Source organism: Serinus canaria, chromosome Z (genome assembly GCF_022539315.1).
Source record: "Serinus canaria isolate serCan28SL12 chromosome Z, serCan2020, whole genome shotgun sequence".
NCBI lineage: Eukaryota > Metazoa > Chordata > Aves > Passeriformes > Fringillidae > Serinus > Serinus canaria.
The window spans coordinates 15,709,743-15,732,777 of record NC_066343.1 but is presented as its reverse complement, the minus strand read 5'-3'; the positions used below and the strand labels follow the sequence as shown (position 1 = coordinate 15,732,777).

General features: G+C 39.5%; 1 protein-coding gene across 1 annotated transcript in view; it reads left to right on the top strand.

Moving 5' to 3' along the window:
* The first annotated feature begins 490 nt into the window (after positions 1–490).
* CAMK4 (calcium/calmodulin dependent protein kinase IV) overlaps positions 491–23,035 on the top strand; it is a 138,053-nt gene continuing 115,508 nt past the window's right edge. Inside the window, exon 1 of the mRNA XM_030237385.2 lies at positions 491–775. Within this exon, the coding sequence (XP_030093245.1) occupies positions 600–775 (176 nt within the window). The 5' untranslated portion in view covers positions 491–599. The remainder of the gene's footprint in view (positions 776–23,035) is intronic.

Genomic DNA, 23,035 nt, shown 5'->3' with positions numbered 1-23,035 from the left:
TTTCCCACTGCTGTATGCCTTGCTCTGCCTCAGCCCCCACACCCTCCTCGCCAAATTCACGGCAGAATTCCTGAACTCCCGCTCGGAAACTGGCAAAACGCTGCGGCATGGCGGGCCGGCGCCCACCGCGCTACGGGCTGCGCATCCCGCCCGGCCCCGCCGCACACCGCCCGCCGATCGGGATGTGATTTCTCCTCCCGTGCGCTGTCCCCCCGCGGGGCCGGGTCCCGCTCCCGGTGCCGGTGGACTCGCGGCCCTCCCTCCGCCCGGGCCGGCCCCGGGGGTCTCTCGCTGCAGGCGCGGAGCCGCCGCTGGGGTCGGCGGGGCGGATGGAGCGGGGCGGGGGGCGATGGAGGCGCATCCCTCCGGCCCGGCCCGGCCCCGCCCCGGCCCCGCCGGGCTGGGCACCCGCCGCCGCCTCTCCAGGGCGGCGCGGGGGGAAGGAGGAGGAGGGGAGAGGGAGGAGAGAGCGAGGGAGGGAAGGAAATAAGTAAGGAAGGAGAGAAAGAGGGAGGGAGGCGAGGTGTAGCCGCCGCCTTGCCGCTGTGCGTTCTGCAGCCGGCGCGGAGGAGAGGACAGCCCCCGGCAGGCGACCCGGCATGCTGAAAGTCACCATGCCCTCCTCCTCCTCCTCATCCTCCTCGTCCTCCTCATCCTCCTCTTCTGGCTCCTCGGCCGCCAGCCGCTCCGGCTCCGCCGCGCCTGACTACTGGATCGATGGCTCCAACAAGGACACCCTGGCTCACTACTTCGAGCTGGAGTCCGAGCTGGGACGGTGAGGCGGGCCGGGCCGTGCCGAGCCGGGCCGGGCGGGCGGGGGGCGGCCGGGGCTGGGTGTCCCTGCCCGTGTCGCTATGGCCAGAACGGCAAAACTTTGGCGTGCGTGAGCGGCAGCGGGAGACCGTGCGGCTTTCAGCAGGGGCAGGCTTTCGAAGAAAAAATCCCAGCTCCCCGGGAGCCAAGCCGAGAAACCCCCGGGTGAAGGGAATGATTTTTGGGAGGAGGCATCCCCCCGCTCGGCGGACGCTGGCCCGAGCGGGCGGATTTTAGGCAGGGTACCCGTGTGCTGCCGGCCCCCGTGCGCCGTCGGCTGAAGGGTGGGCATCACTTCGGGAGCGCCGAAACGCCGCCTCGTTGGCGGCATCCCTTCACACCAGACCTTCCGCCGTTCTCTTCATTAGCGGAACCGTGCGCTGACAAAAATCCCACTCGAGACAGGATTCCCTGAACAGGCCTCTGCAAGCAGGGTCCTTCCCATCGGGGTGCAGTGTAGGCGAGGGAGCTGCTGCATCTTTCCTTCATTAATTTCTGCACTACTGCCCTGGTGATGGTCCTGCCCAGCAACTTATAGGTCCCAAGTGTTCAGGTTCTTAAAAACTGAAGTCTGGTGTAAAAACGCTATATCTAACGTGGAATTTTTGCCCTCTTGATGCATTTGTTAGTTAATGTTGAATTTGCAGTAATGCAAAAAAGTGGAAAATTACAGGCTCTTTGAAGTTCACAGTGCATGACTTAAATGTGTAAGTCAGTAGGTAGCAAATAGCAATTGTTAGTTTTGCCAATGATAGAGCGTTAAAACTCCTGAATAAATGTAGGAAATTTGCAGACAGTAACATGGTTGCCTTGATAGAATACTTTTTCCAGAAAGGACATGCAATAAAAGTTATTGCTACAAAGCATACCTGTGCTTTCTGTACCTTAACTGATGGGGGCAGGAAAGATAGAAACACAAGGTAGCATAATTCTTTACTCTCTGCCTAGGTCTTATGCATCCGCTGCTACTTTTTTCCCCCCACTATTGCTACTATTCCTGGCCAGATTTAAAGCTATAATTTTATGTATGCTTATCACATTTATGTTTGACTTCACTGTACCCCTGTGCAGAAGCATAAAAATATAAAGCAGGAAATATTGCTGTGTTGGTTTTGTATCTAGAGTCAACAAAAAATGAAACCAAACAAAATGCAGCAGTTGATACCAACCCTGTCCCCTGGATTGTTACTCTTCTCTGGGGTCTGTCTAGAATCCTCCCACCCTTTGTGATGACTGTGGGCTTTGCTTAAGTGCAATATGTGTTGGTGATGCATCTTGGGTTTGTTGCATAAGGAAGGGTTTTTAATGTGTGAAATCTCCAGATTTTGGTAGGAAGAGTTAATGCCTGTAAAAGTACTAGAGTAAGGACGAGATGCAATGGATTTTTCTAACTTGCAAGGTGAGAGAGTAAATGCTGAAACACTAACAAAGGTTTGCATATGGAAGATAACCACACCCAAGCAGTGTAGAGATGTGAACCATTAGGTCTGCTCTGTTCCTGGGTAGAGCTAGGAAGCAAGATTTAAAACAAAACCAAAAACAATACAACCATCTTAATCAAAGATTAAGAGGTAGAGAAGGGACAGAACAACTTGGAGGGGTACATGCTTTTAGAGGAAATTTCTCTAATGGGTATGGCAATGGGCTGTGGGGTGTAGCAAGAGACAGGGGATCTGTTACACGTGCTAAGAGAGGCCATTGCATCAAGCAACTGCCTGAAATAACTCCACTAGCTCATGACAGACCCAAGCCTTATCAACAGCTGCAGAGTCCCAGTCTGGGCACTTCTGCTTTTGCTCTCTGGGGCAAAGATCTTGGTCCTTATAACCCAAGGCCAGCTTTGAGATCTTTTCAGAGCCAGCATCCAGAGTGCTGATGGTTGTCTCAGAACCCCTCTGATAGGTGTATCTTGGCAAATCTGTAAAGAAGATCCAACCATCCCTCTTGGTTCCCAAGTGTTATATAAAAGTGTATTGCTTTGTCTTGGTAACCCCTCTCTCCACAGTTTTAATTTTGGATATGGTTTTGAGTACGTCTACAAAAACAAAATTATTCATGGCTTAGTTAGGTTAGTGTTGGGGAAAATGTGTCAGGTGAGGCTGAATGATGTGGCTATGTGATCCCTTTAGATCCAGTAAATAAAGTAGTATACTGTAATAACCAATGGAAAACATTGTCCTAAATTATCTTTAGCAAATACAGGGATTGAAAGATGTCTTTTGGCAGACTCCAAAGACCTGCATTTGGACAGCTGTGTCCAAATATGGGAATTTCCATTTGTAGGAGTGCTCCTTGTGCAAAATATATCTGACATATCTTTAAGACATCTTACTCTAAGTGCCTTTAAACTTAGGTGGGAGTCAACAGCTGTTTTTAAACAGTGGAGTTCCTCAGGGATCAGTTCATGTGTCTGTGCTGCTCAACATGTTCATAGGTGGAGGGGTTTAACAGAAATATTTGCTGGCCTTTGTAAATTGTCAAGGGTTTAAAGGTTGTGTTGCCTATGAAGAATTACAGAAAGAAACAACTTTACTGTTGGGGCATTTAAATGGCAGATGAAGTTTAATTTGGATAAATAAAATGGCATGGATGGGACTTCTTGTTGGTTGTGCTTGTTGGCCGTTTTTTTTTTTTTTTTTTCTTTCATGCAGGGTCTTGGGGGTATCTGTCAAAAAAATGGGGTGTCCAGTCAAAACTCAAGGACAGGAGGTAAGGCCACTTTAGCACAGTGTACTGCAAGTCCTGGCCATGGATATTATGGATGCTGAGGGGTTACATGGACTTAATGGGTAACTAGGCAAGTTTACATGCAGGAAATCCACTAAGACTGGTGAAACCTGAAGATGCTAACTATTGAACTGTGAATTCTTGTGTTTTGAGGGTATTCTCCGGCAGTGTTGACAGGAGTTTGCCCTATTCTCACATTCCTCTTGAGGCATCTGTGTTTTGCCCCTGTTCATACTCTGGGCTAGATAGGCCTTTATTCTCATTCTTTTATCCTGTTTTGATGTTCCACTGAAGCCCTGATTAGTTCATCTTCCTCTTAGTTCATTTATTACAAGGGTTTTTGTGTGTAAGTGGAGCTCAAAATACTGTAAATGTGAAAATTTGTGCTTTGCTTTAAAAAATGCCTTTCTCTTACAGGTTGCAATTGTTGATGTAGAGTTTGGAATTTTGTTCTGAGTGTATTTTATCTAAAAGCTTATTTTCCACACTCCCTTGGAAAAATATGTTGAAAATGTTGTACTCCAAACTTGTATTTCCTTAAGGACTAAAACCTTTTGTTAGCCTTATATAACCCTTACTGTATCTTTTGGTACAGAGTTTCTGAATTCAGGGCTGGTCTAAATATGGTAGTTGAGTGAAGAGGAAATTCAGTAATGATTTTTTTGATACTCAGCAATATTACAAAAAATGGAAATTTTCTTTGTTGGAATTTTACTTGCCAGGCACCCTCTTTGCCTAACTAACTACACAACTGAGTCAACTATCTGAGTTGAGACTGTCTAATGTTATTATTGTAGGCAGGTTTCAAATCAATAAATGGTCAAAAGCAGAGGAAAGTATTTCCAATCAAATCCTTCGGGCTTTCTTTCTTCCAAGGTTACCTTTTCCTGCCTGGGCAATCTTTCAACTGTGTGATCCTTGCTGAAGACTGAGACTGAAAGGCTCTCAGTACTTGGCAACTTAGCTTGGACTGACAGTGTGAGCTGAATCATAGGTGGTTTATGTCCTTGAGTTTTTAGCACAGAGAAAGTTGAAATCTAATGTATGGTTTGAACTCAAGATTTCAGTGTGCAGAATAACGTCTTACTCTGTCAATCCTATTTATGAAAGCTGTCATCCTAACACGTACTTTTGAAATGGCAGAAGTAGATGAAATCAGTTAACTTTGTTAGCTGATTTAAGCTAGCAAAGCAAAAACTTTTTTGTCAAGCTGATAAAAGCATTATTTTATAGAAATGGATTGGTTTTGCACTTGATGCTTGGAAGTTCAAATAGTTTTTGCTTTGAAAGCATGCCAATTATTTTACCCTCCATCCCTTCATTAAAAAAAAAAAAGTTCCTTTTTCTGTTCATCTCAAGAGTAATTTGTTTTACAGACTCTTTGCCCTGTTTATTTTGAAAAATCATTTTCGGAGTGTAGTTTAGGGTGCATTTAAGTTAGGTCTGTCCCTCCTTCGTAACAGTCTTGCTCACTTGCTTGTGAATTTGGTTTTTTTTTTGGTGGGCCTGAGGATTTTCCAAAGTGATGAAGGGATGCAGCTGACAGGCAGCACATGTCTGTGGTGCTAGCTGTCTGACTGTGAGAGCGTGGGGTCCTTTTAGGAATCATGATGAGAATTGTCTTTGGGCAGAAACTGCCTGCGTAGACGTGCCTGTGCCACAAACTGTAACTTGCTTGTTACCCTCTCACCTTCAGACAAGCAGGAAGCATTTTCCCGGACAGTTCCTGCCCCTAGGGGAGGATGTTGAAGAGGTGGGTCTGGGCCCTCTTTTGGGAGCCTTCTGGTGGTTGGACCTTGCTTTGAGGTAGGAGGATAGGAGATAGAGTGGGCAGGGTGAAGTTTCTGACTTGGGTACCAGAAACCAGAACTTGCAGTGAATAGCCCAGGCTTTGAAAACTAAAATTCTTTACTCAGTGCAGGGCGTGATTTTTTTCCCCCAGTTTTGTCTGGTTCAGTTTAACAACTGGTTGATTCAGAAATAAAAAGCTGTGTTGAGAAAGCAAGGAAAGAAAATTTACTATTCCATAAATAATACCTGAAATGAATAGGTGATCAATTCTGCGTAAATTTGACAGCTTTCTCGTACTTAAAAAAAGAGCTATTAATAATGAAAAATTAGTATAGAGAACAGTTATTTCTTGATTTTCAAGTTTTTTTTTCTGTCAGCCACCATGCATTTATGTCACTGGTTTAGATAATGTTTTCTAATTTGAAAAATTATTTTTCTAGTGGAGAAAATGAATAGCTCTTGAAGTAAGTACTCTTAAGAATACTGAAAAGTTTTTTACACAGATTGGTTTTAGGAGTGGTAATCATATAATTTGTGTTAATACGAGACTTGTCATGCTTGAAAAACATCACATTGAACTCTTAGATGTAAGATGTAACAAAGCCATTCTTTTAGCATATTACATAAAGAATAATAGAACCTTATGGAAGGGATTGTCTACCAGAAGTGTCAAGTCCAAGTCTTGAGAAGAGAGAAAATCTGAAATCAAATAAGTATTTTCAAGAGCAATTGAAAGAGAGTGGTTGTGGAATAAGTCTGTGTGATTCTGGGTGGAGAGCAGATAAATTTACTGAAGTTCTGTAGTATAAGAAGCATATTACGTGTTCATTGCACTATCTTTTTGTATGTGCAAATGTGCACACTGTTGTGTAAGGGATTGTAATGGACTCAGTTTCATAGGCAGAATTCTTCCAGTAAGAGATGTTTAAATGCTTGCTTACATGGTAAATAGCCACATTTAAAAAGACCACCAGTTATGAAAAAATCAGTGAAAAAATAATCAGCAGTTTGCAGTAGTCTGTGCTCCATCTGTGGAAGTTCAAGTGCTTGCTAGAAAGGACTAACTATCCTCTTCTGTCGCTAAGATCAAAGAAGTTTTCTTTTCCTGAATATTGTCTGAAAAGTTCAATAAGAAAATTTTAAAAAAGAGTAATTCCCAGGCCTTATTTTGTTTAAAGTGTAGCGAATTGAGCCAGCTTTATTGCAGTAGATGAGAACAATTCTTCTGTAGTCTTCTTCTATCCACAATATTGACTGGGCTTTGGGAAAACAATCTTCTGACCTGCAAGTTGTGTGGAAAAACCTGCAGAGGTTTGAATATTATTTTCATCTAAATATATGCAATATGAATGAGCCATTAGTAGGAGTTCAGATTGTATAACAATAAAGAACATGTACTTCCTTGTGCTTTGAAAATGAAGGAGAATTTAAACATAGAAACTTGCATATTTATTTTCTCCTTGCTTCTTTACTTAGGCATTCCTACCATACTTCCTCTGTTCACAAAAAGCAAGCCTTTATTGTCTGAACAATCAGTAATTTCACAAGGAATATTCTTTTTCCAGTACAGGGATAATAATTCTGAGAAAGGTAAACCATTTAATTCCAAATGATTGTGCTGCCTTTTGTTCTTAGTTCGTCTAATGTCTTTTCTGGTATTTATAATTTCTGTTCTTCTTCCATAAAAAAGAAAAAAAAAAAGGTAAGAGTGACACATTTTACAACTATTCACTGATATACTGGAAATTGTCTTACATTTTGGTGTTAGTGGTGCTTTATTTGGCCTTGCATTGTCAGTGTCATTACTATCATAGTTTACTCTGTTAAAACACATGGACAATCGGGGCCCATCCATATTTGCATCTGTTGCCCCATGAATAGATTGACGAGGTGTTTTTTCACTCCTTAGAGTTTTACTCCAAAGTAATTCTAAATTAGGAGACCCTGTAACAATATGACTTTGCAGGTGACCACTCAATGTGTAGCAACCAAAGATTTTGAATTTGAATTTGATCTTCAGAGAACAAGAGAAGAGAATCCACCAAAGTGGATTTGGTTCAGACACGAGTTATGGCTTGAACAACACAGTGCTGCAGATTATAAATTTGCCTCCTTTCATTTATGTGTTATCTGTGCTAGAGATAAAGGGCCATAAAATGTAATAGAGAAGGAAATGTGAGTCCTCCTGAGGAAGAAAAGTAATTATAAAACACACTGCCCTTCGACAGTTTACTATCTATATACCATGGCATTTTGTGGGGGATAACATAAAAGCAAGTCTGAGAGTCATAATTCACAACCTGAAAAACAAAACAATAAATTTTATGCCCTTCAACAAATGTATAGTCCGTGTTCCAATGCATACCTTGCTGTGAGCATCCATATGCCACAGATAAGATGCCAGAACTCCAACTTTATCTCAGAACTGATGTCATCTCCACAGTCCTTTTCCCCAGACCCTCCTCACCAGAGACATGTGATGCATCTCTCCTCTGGCCTGTCTCCAGGCATTGTGAAGAAAAACCAAAAACAACTTGCTTGGATTTAAGGAACAGCTGTCAGTTCTAAAGCAGGGTCATGTATGTGTTCCTCTCCATGCTTTTCCCCACAATAAATTTTCCTTCTTGCAAATATTAATATTTTCCTCTCAGTTGAGATGATTATGAACACACCAACTTATTTTAACTTATTTTCAGTCTTTTGATCTTTAAAGCATATCCATGTCTATCAGGTTTGCTGCCATTGGGTGCTGATACTGCATCTTAATATAGACAATTTAGTGTGATTTCATTAGTGAAGAAAACCCTGATTGCACCACAGACTTTACCAGAATGGAATGCAAGTAAAAAATTTCAGCAAATATCTTGTTTTTATCTTTTTGTATTGAGGTGACTGGGAGGGACAGTCAATCAGATCAGCTGCCACTGGCATTATCTTCAAGAATTTCTGAAATAATGTTCATATTGATTTTCTCTAAGTAGTCCTTTTTAACAGAGTTACACTGACAGTGCCAAAGGATGTGGTATGTGATTTTATTTTGTACTTAGCTGTAAAAAAATTAACCAGACCACATTGAAATGATTGGGCTTCTGTACCCTTCTATGGAATGCTGGACAAAAATTGTACGGTTTTCACTTGATAATAAGTTCTTCAGCTATTATATTTATTGGTGATTAGTTGTTTGAATTTTATTCAAACTTGAGGACATATCTCTTTCAGATTCTCTCTAAATGCAAGACAGTGTTTGCTGTTTTCTGATGTATTAGGTGTCCTGCACCAGCCTTGTGTCCTTGTGGATCAACAAGAGTATTTTAAGAGCATGCTTTGGACCAGAAAAAATTCAATGCTTTTGACGCACTTTGATTGTTTTATATTAATGGGGGTTTACTACATAGTTTTAGATTTTTGCTGAGAAAGTGGATGTTTTGGTAAGGCTTATAGAGCCCTGAGAGAGTCTGGCATGGATGAGTAAAGATTTTTTTTAATGTATTTTTTAAACTTATTGACATAATTTCTAGTTTAATGAACCACAGTTCTGATCTGATGTACAGTGCTTTACTGATGTTTGGGTTTTTGTCTTCCTGATGGAGAATGTGCTTGTCAGCTTCCTGTGTTGTGCAATAATGATTTGTTAAAACTGAATGCAACACTTACTGAGAACTCCAGCACCATTATCATACTCTGTGCTCGGAGAGCTGTAGGATACATGCACATGAATGTTTTTAGCTGTCTGCTTTGAGTGATCCTTCTCTCTACATTCTCTCTACATTCTCTTCAAACCCTCATGATTTTCTGGCTAACTAGCTTAGTAGAAATAAAAATGAAAGGGTTGAAAGCTGATTTTGTAATGGGAAGCAACACTTTAAGGTGTAGGTACTGATGACCCCATAGGAAATGACTGATGACATTGCTTAATGACTTTAGGTTCCAAGTGATCAGAGGAAGAAACCTGATAAAGATGGGGTTTTTCCTCTCTCCCTCTCACCTGTCTGTGTTTTTCTGGGGATTCTTTGCAGCCTTTTCAAGGGAAGCTGCAAGTGCTTGTGGAGCACACTGTTCACTGATGTGCTAGCTAACTGTCAGAGGATTAACTGGAGTTGAAAGAGGAAGACAAATTCTAGTCTTAAAAATGCTACTAGAACAACAAGTAACTGATAATATTGGAGCAGTGACAGTGAAAAGGCAATAATAAATTAATTTTGTTTGGTGCAGGGAGGAGGAAGACTGGTATCTTATTCTCCCTTCACAGCATTTTAATTCAAGAATGTCTTAACTGTAAACAAAAACAGAGTTTAGTAGTTGAAATTAGCAACTGATGAATTCTTAGTAAGATCAGTAATCAGTTCCAAATGGAGTCAATATGCAGTGGAAAATCTGCAATGAAAGAGACCTTAAAATTCATGAGCAGGTTTTTTTTATTCTGTCTCCTAGGGGTGAAACCCATCTCCATCTCTTTATTACCTCCATAATAAATATGCACATAAATTATTTTTTGAGTTTAAATTAAAATCCCATCTTTCTTCATAATTTATATTATAAGTCTTCAAAAGTAGGCGGAGCAGGAATAAAACTAAGTGAAAAAGGCAGTTTTATTCATTACTATAAATGTTGTTCAGAGAATTTAATTGATTGGCAGTAGCATAAAGAGAATATTCTTTTCAGAGAATCATTAATTTCAAATGAGGAAAAAAAACCCTTGGTCACATTCTCCTTAGCACAATGGTATCATTTTTGCCATTTGAATATTCAAGTTGTCTAGTTACAGTACACTAGCTCATGTTAATGCACAATGATTTCAAATGGTTTGGTCCATACTAAGCTATTTTTATTGTTCATGCTACACTTACATAGTAGAAGAAAAAAACAAAGTATTTTAACCTCTTCACATTTTTTTCCTGCATGACTTAAAAAAGATGAAATGTCATTTGTGATGGAAAAATCATATTAGATGTATTTCCCTTGCAAATGACTGCCTAAATTAGGACTGGTGAAATTTATTCTTCACAGAAATAGCCCTCCAAATCACTTTCTTTCTCTTGGCAGTCTCTATTCTGTGAACTGGTTATGTTTGCTATTTGTGAATTGACACAATAAAAATATACCAGATAGCCTGCTTAAGCAATTTGCCATGGTGTTTTTTATGAACCATGTGTCTTAACTGTATCAAATACCTAGTAATACTATTTTACTCTGTTTTGTTCTAAGTCACAGATAAGGTAGAATAATAACGATTAACAAGATGTGTTAGTCACCCGCAATGGCATGTGGCCATTAGCAGACCATATGTAATTCTTTAGAGCCATACCTGTTAAAGTTTGTTTTATCCACATATTCTTATCTTTGCAATAGTTAATTTTCATATTTGAGGACTCTGGAATTTTTGTCCCATGATAAATTTCAATATTTTGGTATTTTTCTTTGAGTTAGAGTGAGTAATTGAAGTACTTACACATTGTGGATAATGGACAGTTTCACGCCATGGAATTATTCAATAATTTTGAATTAAAATTTACAAATCTTTTCACATTTTGTGTTTTGTGTTCATTAAAGACATTCTTCACTCAAAGTAACCAGATTGCAAGAATGAAGGAAGTTAATATCTTGTGTGATGGTGCCTTATGAGAGTTCTGATTCAGGTCCTTCTTAACAGCTTTTGTCTTCTGTCTTTGGTTCTTGCTGGGACTGTGTTCTTCAAGCTACACCAAAGTGGTGCAGCCTTCATGTGGTTTATTTCCCTGCTGGAACATGGAGAGGTTACAGAAGCTCTGTTTGTCTACTGCCTCCGGTTACAAAACTCTCAGACTTTTCTAATAAGAACAATAAACATTATTGAATGGGATGACATAGGATCACATTTGCCTTTTTTACAACTGCTGTCTTGGTGGCTTATAGCTGTCTGGTTGGTTGTTGCCCAAACGGTAGGTTTTCCATTTTCCTTCTCTGTTTGTAATTGATGAGATTTTATAGTGGTGTTCTTGCTATTTGTCTGTGCTTCGTGACCGTGCAGTTAATGCAGCTAAATTTTATCCCTTTTCTCTTGATCCTACTCCCCAGGTAGTAAGTACAGGCTTTTTCTTCCTGTTATTATAGCTCTCTGATGCACTGCCAATGCCTCCCCGCCTTTATCATCAGCAAACTGAATCAGCATACTCCAAAGTTAATGCCAAAGGAGATAACTCAAATATTAAATAAGATGTAGAACCAGCCAAAGGCATAGTGCTCAAACATGCATGTCAGATAAAAGCAAAAAACACTGAAGTAATATGCAATGTGTTTCTGGCAAGTTTTGATGAAGGTTAGATGAAAAGGCAAAGAGACCAAGACTGAGAAACAAAATCCTAAAAGTAACAGGCTAATAAAATTGTTCCCCTCTATACCATTATTCCACTCCAACTGAAACTGAAACAAATCAGAATTCTTGCAGTATTGCCCATACTGAGGATGAATCTCTTGCATTTTCCTTTGGTGATTCCTAGTTCCTTTAACTAAGTGAGTCTATTCTCACCTTCCCTCTCCCCAGCTCCCAGTGCTTTCTCTAGAAAGAGAAAACACTCAAATGCACTCTCAATCATCTTTACACAAAGAGGAAAAAATTTTCTCCACGTATTTAATGGGCACAACTTCAGAAGCTGCAAAATTGGTCCTTCTACACCTGTCTTCTCGTGATGGGTGCCAAATAATATAATTGGTGTACTAGTCAGGAAGCTGACAGAAATCTTGATGTTTCAGTAGATTAGGTTTTAATAGGCAGATAGGTGTAATCCTCCTCCTGTTTTTGAAATGTAGATCAAGTGTGTATAAATTTACTGACTCCTGAATGTCAAAGGACTCATCTCCAGTCAATCTGTCAGACAAAACAGCATATTTTTACATGGCATTTGAAAATTATGTGGGTCTGTGAGTTATCTGGAACCTGATAGGTCCTAATTTTTTATCCATCCAGTGTAATAGTTGCAGTTGTGAAAAGTCACAGCAACATTGATATAAAATACTTGCCTTCCTAGGTATTATGAAAAATCTCTTTTGAATTTACTTGTAAACATTTCCTCTGAAAATATACTGTGAAGGAATTGGATTTCTTAACTCCCAGGTAGCTGTTTATGGTAGTTCTTCAACAGAGGACCACATCTGTGAGTTAGAATAATCCACTTAAATTTAAGGTCTCCTAACATGCACAAGGGAGAAGAGAACCATCTTGACCATGATTACAATAAAAATATTAATTTAGAAGAAAGTCTGTAACCATCTGTACTTCTGTAACAGCCTTTTAAATATGAACAAGGCAGACAAGAATTGTGCCAAAAATTGGTATGTGATAGTTTTGCAGAAGAGACTGTACGACATGGTTGTCCATATCACCAGGAGCTGTCTTGATGACTCAGGAGAGTTCTCAGTTATCTTCAGAATAACTGCATTGATTTTCAGTGTCCTCTTGTTGGCAGCAGTAAGTTCAGTATTGATCTGTTGACACCACCAAAGGATCAGCCAGATTCTCCTAGTCACATTCTTATCTCAAATTGAAATCAAAATGTCTTTGGGGGCCGATGTACTCTCCTACATCCTTAATGCCTGGCTAGTGGAAAATGTGCCTAAACTGCAGTTGTTGCTCTCAGAGATGGGTATGCAGTGCACTAGGTATGTGCGTTTTAGTGCTTAAAGGAAACGTAAATTTGCCTTCCAGAAAGAATCAACTCTAATGATACCATGAATGTGCTTTTCCATTTTGCTAGTGAAGACATCTTGTTTGGAAACATTCAGTATTTGTTTCCAGAACTTTCAGCCATTTCAGAGTCTACTGACTCATGCATACGTACATATATATGTTTGCAATACAATTTAAAATCAACTAGTGATCCTAAGTCATTTGAGTCTTTGTAGTTCAAGAATGGTGGTGCTGGGTCAGATCAAAAGCCTGTTAGGGCTGATATCCTCTCTCCCAGCAGCAGTGAGAAGCACATGCCTAGAAGAGGAAGTGCAAGAACATCTATCCTTTGATGCTTGCCCAGAACAGCCCCTCATCTTCTAGAAATCTGAAGCTAATCTCAACCTTCAGCTCTTTTCCTCATACCGGAATAGTCATGTAAATTTGCATGCAGGGTTTGAGAGGTAACACAGAATCACAGAACGGATGGACTTGGCAGAGACTTATTAAAATCATCCAGTCCAACCTCCCTGCTTAACAGAATTAGTTAGAGAAGGTTTCCCAGCAGTGTGTCTAGCAGAGCTTTGAATAGATGGAAATAAGCCAGGGGAGACATTCACCCAGTGAAATTATACATGGGCTTATACTTAATACCTCTTAACAGCTGTTGGGTTTGGGGTTGCCTTTTTTTTTTCCCCATAGCCAAGGACTTGATCTGTGTAATTTTTGACTATATATCAAGATGTCTTTTATTGTGATAATAGGACAATTATGTTGTTTAATATAGGAATTTAGGATTGCGTGCAATATTCATAATTTAGTATTTATTTACAGGGAATTTTCTCTTCCATTTAATACCCCATAACTTAAACTCAGAACACACCTGTTGCAGCTGGGCATAGACTTATTATGGAGAAATTGGATTATAAAAAAAATTCCCAACCAGATATTTTCCCCTCATTTCTCATCTCAGCTCCCTGGGTAGCAGACACCAGCTCTGGTCAATTAGACTTATTGATGACCTCTCTGCACTGTGAAAATGAAAGTTTTATTCTTTCCCTGTTTTGTATCTCTTAACCAACTACTAATTCATTAGTGCTTTCTGTGGTTTCTTCAAGTACCTGTTTCGAGGGACCTTGTCAAGTAACTTCTGAAAACCCAAGTATCAAAATCAATCCAACCTCCTTTATATTCAAAATCTTCCTGAATCTTTCAGAGAAGTTCTGTGGTTTTAACACATAGCTTCTCTTTACAGAAGCCACATGAATTCTTCCCCAGGGTCATATATGTATCCATATATCCACAAGTTCATATTCTCAGAGCTTTAAATGACTTCAGCCATGTAGACCAACAGCACAGTCCTTCAGTTCCCTCTGATTAACATTTTTAAAAATTGTTGTCACATTTGTTCCGTATCAGTCTAAAATAGCTAAGTCAGTGTTGTAGAAGAGTTTAGATATTGCTTTAATTTAAGATATCTCATCTATGAGTTCAAGTTAATCAATTATCTGGGTCTGTTCCACTGCCCATAAGGTGCTATTGGTCATTTTATCTGTTTTTCCCATGGTTTTTGCCTCTTCACTCTATTTATGTGAGCTTTGAAGACCTTTCCTTTTTTTCGGCTGTCTTCTGAGTAAAGAAAGATTCTAACATTGGAAAACACCAGATTTGTCATAGGCTGTTCAGTAGACACAAAATCTTTACAGAATTAAATTTTTATAATGATGTTGCAGTCACTTTTCAGTGTATTGTGGCCATTCTGTGCTTGCTGAAGAGATCACCTTCAACACAGAATGTTTTCAATTTGCTGAAAAAACAGGAAAGATGTTACTCTCCTGTCATTTGATGCAAATGCCCATTAACAGGAGACCTTAGGGAAGAGTGAGGCTGCAGAAGCTGCTGCTCATCCTTGCAAGGTTTCGTCCTACACCTTCCTTTTACCGTGCCTTAGCACAGTTTGGGTAAGGTGAAGGTGTTCACATATTCTCACTATTTTTTATGTTTGACCTCATGGTGTTAGCCCCTTTAAGTCCAGCAAAGGAGAAATGTGCATGACTAAATATAAGCAAAAATTTTGTTAAATTATTCTAAATCCCCATGCAGTGCTAAATCAGTTCATTTTTCTCTTTTATGAATTGTGCAATGGACAGACCATTTTGGGAAGCTGAGGGATAGAAGTTGACTTCCAGCCTAATAGGCAGATAGAGAAAATAAGAAAATTTACTTTGTGTTATAGGCATATATTGGTATAGAAATTCTGAATGAATGTTATGAGTCTTGCATCAAATTGGTGGTTTTCAGTGCTTCTGAAATATATTTATGTAACAATTTTTTTTTCAATAGCTTGTAAGAGAAATACATGTGCCTGGAATAGGCTGGAAAATATACTGTCCTAATTGGACAGTGAAATATGTGCTTAAAGGACTGCCATTTAGCCTGACAAAGCTATGTAAGGGTGTTTCAATATCTACTAATCAATAATCAGAATGATGGCTCCTTGGTAGGTTAGTCCTTTCTGTCAGCTTCCATTGTCTCTGCAATCATCTGTGACCTTACATTACAGCATCAGTTTTGTTGTGGGAAAACTCCCATTTTATTTAACTGCTAGGAGGTGAAAGCATTTGACTGAAACTAATCATGCTTATCATTGTCCCTGAAGCAATAAGATGCTGTTGTGAATGCTCTATAATTCAAATGTGTGCACACATGTGTAGGTGCAGCCTTGGATGGATGGGAAGGTAAGTGGCAAGCTTTTAATGTGTAGCAACTTTTGTGATTCCTTTTGATGTCAGGTGAATGGGAACCACCAAAGAGAGTGCACTGGTGGAGATTAAAGGAGTGGTAGGTATTTCGAAGTCTAATGTAACCTTTATTTTTTTGGAAGTGTTTGTTCCATCTTCTATCAGTGATGGACAACACAGCATTCTGAATTTATGTTAAAAAATCTCTCCAAAGAGGGTTGAAAGCTGTTGGTCATAATAGTTCTTGAGGCCCAATAGAGATGATAAAATACCTACATCAAATGGAATTATTTAGGGTGGAAAACGACCTCAACCATAAACCTAATGCTGTGACATTCACCACCAAACCATGACCGCAAGAATCATGTCTCACTGTCTTTGAAACACCGTGGTTTTGACCATTTCCCCTTGGATTCTGGGGAATTCATTCTGCATCATGTCTCTATCTTCAGCTCAGGGGGCCAGGTACCCCAAGGTAACTCACTGGGTGTTCTGCCAGTGCTCTTGGCCACAGGGGCACTGTGGCTGTGCAGGTTTCTTCTGAGCCTCATCGGGTGAAATCTGGAACTGTGTCAAGCTCCAGCAGCTGTACAGAGCAGCCTTTCTCTTCTGTGCTTCCCCACACCTGAGATGCTCCAAGCATCCAAAGTTTCTGAGGCACTGTCAGCATCCCAGCTGGTGCTGGGATTTCCCACAGAGGTGCTCAGAAGGGATGTTTTGAATCTGCTCTTTCTTGCTGACTCCACATCTCTTATTCTCAAATGGTCAAACTTCTGCCAACAGCTGCCATCCATTATGGCTCGCAAATGTCTAGTTGTGGCTACAGGTTGCTTGTCAATTTCTCACTTTCTCCAGCTAAATTCTTTCTGTGCATCTTCTTGGGGCTGCCCTTCTAATAACATGACAGGATCAAACTCCTCCTTTCATCCCCTGTTGCCACACTGTGCTTCTCTGAGTAGTAGAAAGGAGAAAGCCAAGTGAGAATATTCTTCCTCGCTTTTAGTTTTTCAAAGAAAATGCAGAATGCTGTTATCTCTGATTTGGCCTTTTCCACAGCCTTGATTTGTGTTAGAACTTTCTGGTGCTGGGAAGTAACAATGTTTAACCTGATCCCTCAGTCATTCAAAAATGAACATTTTCAGAGACTCTGAAAGAAGTGTTATTCATCTCAAAAGAACTGGCCTCAAATTGAAGAGAAGACTGGAGAATGAAATGAACATTATGATGCACAGAAACTGTTGATTTATTGTGGAGTCAGACTTCATTTAGGGCTCTGCCTTGAACTGGGAGTCCTATGAGAATTTGCCCTGCTGTGTTGAGATAGAGATATGTCATCCTATCAATGATTTCCATTCAAACTCCATGCTTTGAGCATGCCTTTCCTTCATAAAATTCTCATGTGCCAGACTCTCTACCGAAGTAGTTAAAACTACCTTGAAAGATAAAATGAAGTATGAAAATTATCAGTTGGCCATGAAGACTTCTGCCTCTGGGTTTCATAGGATTAGACTCTGACAGTGTTGGGATGACTAATGGGATGGGTGTTCACTGATTTTATACCAGCATCACCCCCAACTTTCCCCATTTCCAATTATGAGCCAAATCTACTACCGAAATCAGTATTTTCTGACTTTCAAGCCTGAAAAGCTGCAGAGGTCAGTGTTCTTTCCTCACCATACAGAGTGCTTTTCAGCTTAGACTGCCATTACAATCATTGTGAAACAAAGCTGATTTTCCACCTAAAGTATATTTAACATAAAACCTGATTTCTTCAAAAATTACAAAAGGGAATCTTTCACTGTAGAGCACACTTTTTTGTTAACATTTAAGAAATTTTGCCCATAATAGCATGAGCAAATCTTGGTACACAGCAAAAATAATGGAAAATAGGCTTTCATAGAACATAAATTTCCCTAAATTTTCATAAATTCAGCTTAAAAACTCTCTGCAGCCTGGGTTTTTTACTTCATTGACTGATGGTGAGAAAGGATTTGTTAGTTAGAAAACTGTCTTCAATTCATTCAAGTGATTGCTTGGGTAGGCACAGTTATTCTTGTTACATGCAGATACTTAAGTGGAAGTCAGAGTGCTTGGAAAACAGGCTGCATCTGCCTACTGCTCTGCAGTAAATCCTTTGCTCACCACTTCTGCAAGTAAGAATTTTGTTGTACCATCTGCATGCTTAAATGATGGTGAATGATTCAGGATGGTGATGCTTCTTCCTATGTAGTGGTCCTATTGTTCTCTTCCTTCTACTTAGCAGATTTCTTGTAGAGGAATGTTGTATGCTTCTGCTCAACATCCCGAGAGTTATATGGGGAGCCCGAGTCATGATTGTCCTGAAAGGTGCTTGGAGACTTATCAGACACCTTTTTTGTCTGGATGTGCTCCTCTGTCCCCTTCAGCTATGGGCTCAGGAGCCCTGGGTGACTGAGGAAACAGGGAGCTCAGTGGAAGGTGTTTTGCCCCTTCTCAGGTGTGATTTCGGTGTCCTTGCAGCTGTTCTGGCCCCGCCATGCAGCCTGCACTCACAACCAAAAGAGAGTGGGTGATGGGTGTCTCTTCCCCTTGGAACCTCATCCAGGATGATGATGTGCCTCACCTCGTGGGAATGATTGGGCTGGAAATGAGAATATTTCATGACAAGTGGTACATAGACCATTGCAAACTCACTTTTTTTTTTTTTAATTAATATTCCAAAAGGCGCTTCTGAGTTTCAATCATTTTAGTTTTTCTGAGACTGAAGTAGTTGCAGAACTAAAATTTCAGTAGTGCCAAGGATGAAAGATTCCTGTGCTCTACTTAAAAAGCTTTACCAGGTGACTTTTAATGAGCTAGTCAGTGGAGAGTTTCTGTGGTCTGCTGATGTTTTGCATAGGCTGGCAAAGAGAGAGGCTGTCATTGCCTCTGTCAGCACTGTTCTGTGGGTCTGACTGAGGCTGCCTGAGAACTTCAGACATGCATTAAGAGACATCACCTGCCTCTGTATGTAATATCTACTTAGTTTTCACTACAAATAATTACTTTGATCAGCCAAGGCTGCGACTCCTTCAAGGCTCTTAAGTAAATCGGGGGATTTAAAAGCAATGAAAGTCCTGGTGTAGCCATACTGATAGAAAAACAGCACCTTCAGGTACAATGATGGAAGGCAAATCTGTTATGATGAAGGATAACAGATTTTGGGGTTTTTCTGCTAATACATTAATTTTAATTTGTAATTACATTAACTTGTATAATTCCTTTTGAGGGAAACGGCAACATGCATATTGGTATCCTCTGTGATAAAATACTGAAAGTCCAATACATCAGGGCTGGTTCATGCCATTCTTAATGTTATTGTTTAAGATCTTATGGCTTAAGGAGCTATTTAATGTTGTACTTAGCTGTGGTTATACTTCCTGTAGTACTTCAGGCCTATAAGACTGGGCTACCTTACCATCTTAGGGTAGCTTTCAGTGCGAGACAGTGTTCATATAGGTTTTATACCAAAAACTGCAAGATTTTAAAGGCAGCTCTGAAATGTGTAGTCCATTTCTCTCTGCTGCTTTTCATGCTATTATTTGGATTTCTTCCTAGAAGTTGTGCTCCATTGCTGAAAGTATTTCCATATGTTTCCATGAGGTACTTGCTTTGTGTGATTGCTGTCTCAGATCTTTATGACATTGTCCCGTAGCTCTTTAGCAGTATTTTCTTGGAGTCACCCATGTATATTTACAGATACTTATAAGCAAAAGCTGAAGTAATAAACTGTGTCATCAGACATGCAGGGGTCTGTTTGAAGGCAGGGGTTTTGCAGAAGAAAAAGCATTTGGATTTCATCAAATGGAAATCATGACTGACTGCTTGAAGCTATGCTTTCTTTCATATAATTGAGGATCATGATTTTTTGCTAGTGTGTTAAATTCTTCTGTGCTGTGACTCCCCTAGCTCACCAGTCTTCTTTCACAAAAGCCTATAACGTGACCACTGTAAGCTCTGTCCTTTGAAAACACAAATAACCCATCCCTTCATCTTTAGGGAGAAAAGTCTTTCTTTTTACTTTATATTCAAGTCTTCAATTTTCTTTTCAGAATTATTTCAGACATCATTATTAAACTATATCCAGCAGTCTTCTTTGCTACCCTTACCAAATGCTTGCATGAAAAGCAGCAAAAGCCCATTGCTCTATGCTAGAAAGACTAAAAAATACAATTTCTAAAGAACGGAAAGTGATTGAGAGCACTCCAGAGTGACAGGGCCAGCTCAAAGTACACTAGCATATAGCATCAAGTGAAGCAGCAATTTGCAGGAAACTGTAGAGACAAAGATAAATATATATATATATGTATATATGTATTTATATATATATAAATATATGTATATTTGTATGGAATAACAGAGGATGTGTTCAGCTGTCTCCAGACTTGCCAAGATTCACCTCTGTGTTGAATAGATCATGGGGATGTAGAAAGGCTTTATTGTATGAATTAACTTCATCTGGAGATTCCCTGAGGGAGGTATTTGTTTCTTCCAAGTTAGTTGGGGAGGGGTCTTTCTGACTAGTTATTTAGATTGTCCAGATCTGTTTTAATTCTTGTGTGCTCTCAAGCATACACTTCCACATTTGGAGTGTCTGCATCGAAAAAACCTGCCTATTTTTGACTTGCTAAAGCAATCAAGACCTGTCTATTAATGACCTCTTATGGTAATCCATGAAAGCATCAGAGGAGCTGACACAGGACTGTTGACACATCTGTCCATTTGAATAAACTGCAACTACTTTTAACTCTCAGATCATTTATAACTGCTATTTTAATGTGTTTACCCAGTGTTTCACTGACCCTGCAGTGTTTTGTCCTAGACTGTTTCCCAATTATTTCTGAGAAGGGTGTGTGAGACAATGTCATAAGCTGCATGGGGTGAAAGCATTTGGCATCTGCTGCCTCCACTTGCAATGAGGCCTATTAGAAGGGAGGAAAAAATATATTTGATAATTAATTGCTCTTGAAAAATGAAACTTTCTTGTCAGTTATCTCATCATTCTCTGGTGCTGACAAATACCTTTCCTAAGGGTTTTTTTTTGCCTCTAGTATTTCACCAGTGCTCATATTGTTTTTCCTTTTAGAGACATTGGCAGTTTGCTTTCTTATAATTTTCTCAGCCTTCTAAGACTTTCTCACTCATTTCCCCTGAGTAAAAACCAGCCACTTGTGGCTTTGAAATGTGTTCAGATCATGCTTTTCATATTCTAAGACACAACTAATGAAGGCAAGCAATTTTGATAACATGTAATTTACCTCTCCCCAGTGTTAAGCTCTTACAAAGCTGTTAAATTCTTCTGCTTACGTGAAAAATTCTTCTTTAGTGGAAGACAGGGATTAAATTTGAGCCTTGCAGAGATTTTATGACTAGTTTTTTTTTCACCTCTGTACCAAGTAAGTAGCTGGTTAACAATGCTCCTGGTCTTTCTTCTAACTCTCCCTTGCCTTTGGCCCTTCATATTTGGCCTTGTTTTTCAGAGATGTTCTGTGCAAGCCTTTACTTTTTTTTACAGTTGTCATTAGTGATATGACCAATTTTGTTTTGAAAAGGTGGGATGTCTGCTTTTGTTGTTTTTCTGTTCTGATTTTTCCTCTGTTGTGGTTGAGGGAAAGTCCTGTTTGCTATGTTGGTCTTTAATTACACTTACCTCTCCCTGACTTGCATTGGACTAGTTTGCACTGATGCTTGTTGCTGTGTCTTCTGCATACTTTCCTGGATGCTGCTGCCTTAAACTTACCTGTCTCTGATCCAGATTCCTGGGTCTGAGTGTGATTTCAAAACAGGCAATGCAATATTCTGTTAGTTATCTGTGTACCCTGTACCCTATGACTACATAACTGTTTCCTATGATTTTTCAAAATCATTCATATTCAGCACTGAACAAATGTAATTTATAGAAAACTGTTTTTTATATTGTACTTTCCTTTTTTATTTCCTTTTTAATTTTATTTATTTCCATTTCTCTTCATTGAAGCCATATCCTTAACCTGTTATACAGATTTTCCTCTGCAACATTGCATTTAGTAGTATTTAAGTCAAATAGCACATGTATGTAGCTGCCAAAGTTTTTGTACTGAATTATATGTGACATTGCTCATATTTATTATTTTCAAGAGAAAATAAAGCCATTCCCATGCAATGTTGAAAAGGCTTTTGTTTAGTGAAATACTAATCAGTGCCTTCTCTTTGAAGGTGGAGAGTTGATTTTCTATAAATTTGCCTTCTAAACAGAGCTGTCAACTGCAAATGGAGTAAATATTTAGGTAAATAAAGTCATTGTCAGTTACACTGGATTGAACATTAGTAGTTACACGGGATGTCTAGTGAAGAGTTACAGTGGGCTTTTTCCAGACAGAAGAAATGGACACTTTGTGGATATATTTACTCATAAATGGCAGACTACACCATTCTCATATGTGGAGATTTCCCCCTTTTCTAAGAAGTCTGTTAGTAATTATTCTATGTTGTATACTTACACTCGTTCATATGAATTTTCCAAATTTATTCAGGGAATTAGCTTCCATAAATAGACACTTATATTATATGGCAATTATATTGAAGCATGAGACAGTCAAACACATTGTCAGCATCTTTTGCACAGAGCATGCTGTCAATTTTGTTCAGACTTAACAGCCTTATGTTTCTTTTCCATAAGATATGGGTGCAATTGTATTCCTCCTGTGAATGGGGAGATGCAGAGAGGTAATATGTTTTTGTACCTGCTAAGAAGATAACTCCTTGAGTAGTACAGGCTTAGTATTTTTCATTTCACAGGGAAGAATTCCAGGTCCTGTGAGATGTCACAAATTCTTAATAATTCATAAAACCAGCTGTTCTTGTTTCATCTGTGAATGGCATGAAAATCCAAGGGTGAAATGGTGCTAGTATCTACATCTGATAGCAACAAAACACTTTGGAAGAAAATCTTAAAACCTCAAAATCTGAGTAGCTGTAGCATTACTTACATTAAAATTTTACATTTAACCAGATGGTCCTGAGTACTACATTTTTTGATCCTTATAAAACTGATAGTGCTTTTGTTTGTAATTCTGATCTTTCTAAAAAATAATTTAACTTGCCATTTATCTAGCTAAAAATCATGTCCATTTCAAGATTTGGGAGTCCTTTTTAGCTAGGCATCTCAATCCAGCTCCATAGGAGATTTCATGTTACATGAGCCAAGTTCACACTTTCAGTATGAGACACAACTGAACCACTGGTGTTTTACAAGAACTGCTGAACCCTGCTGTGATCCCAACTTCTACTTCTCGAAATAAGTGCTGACTGAGTGGGTCATAAC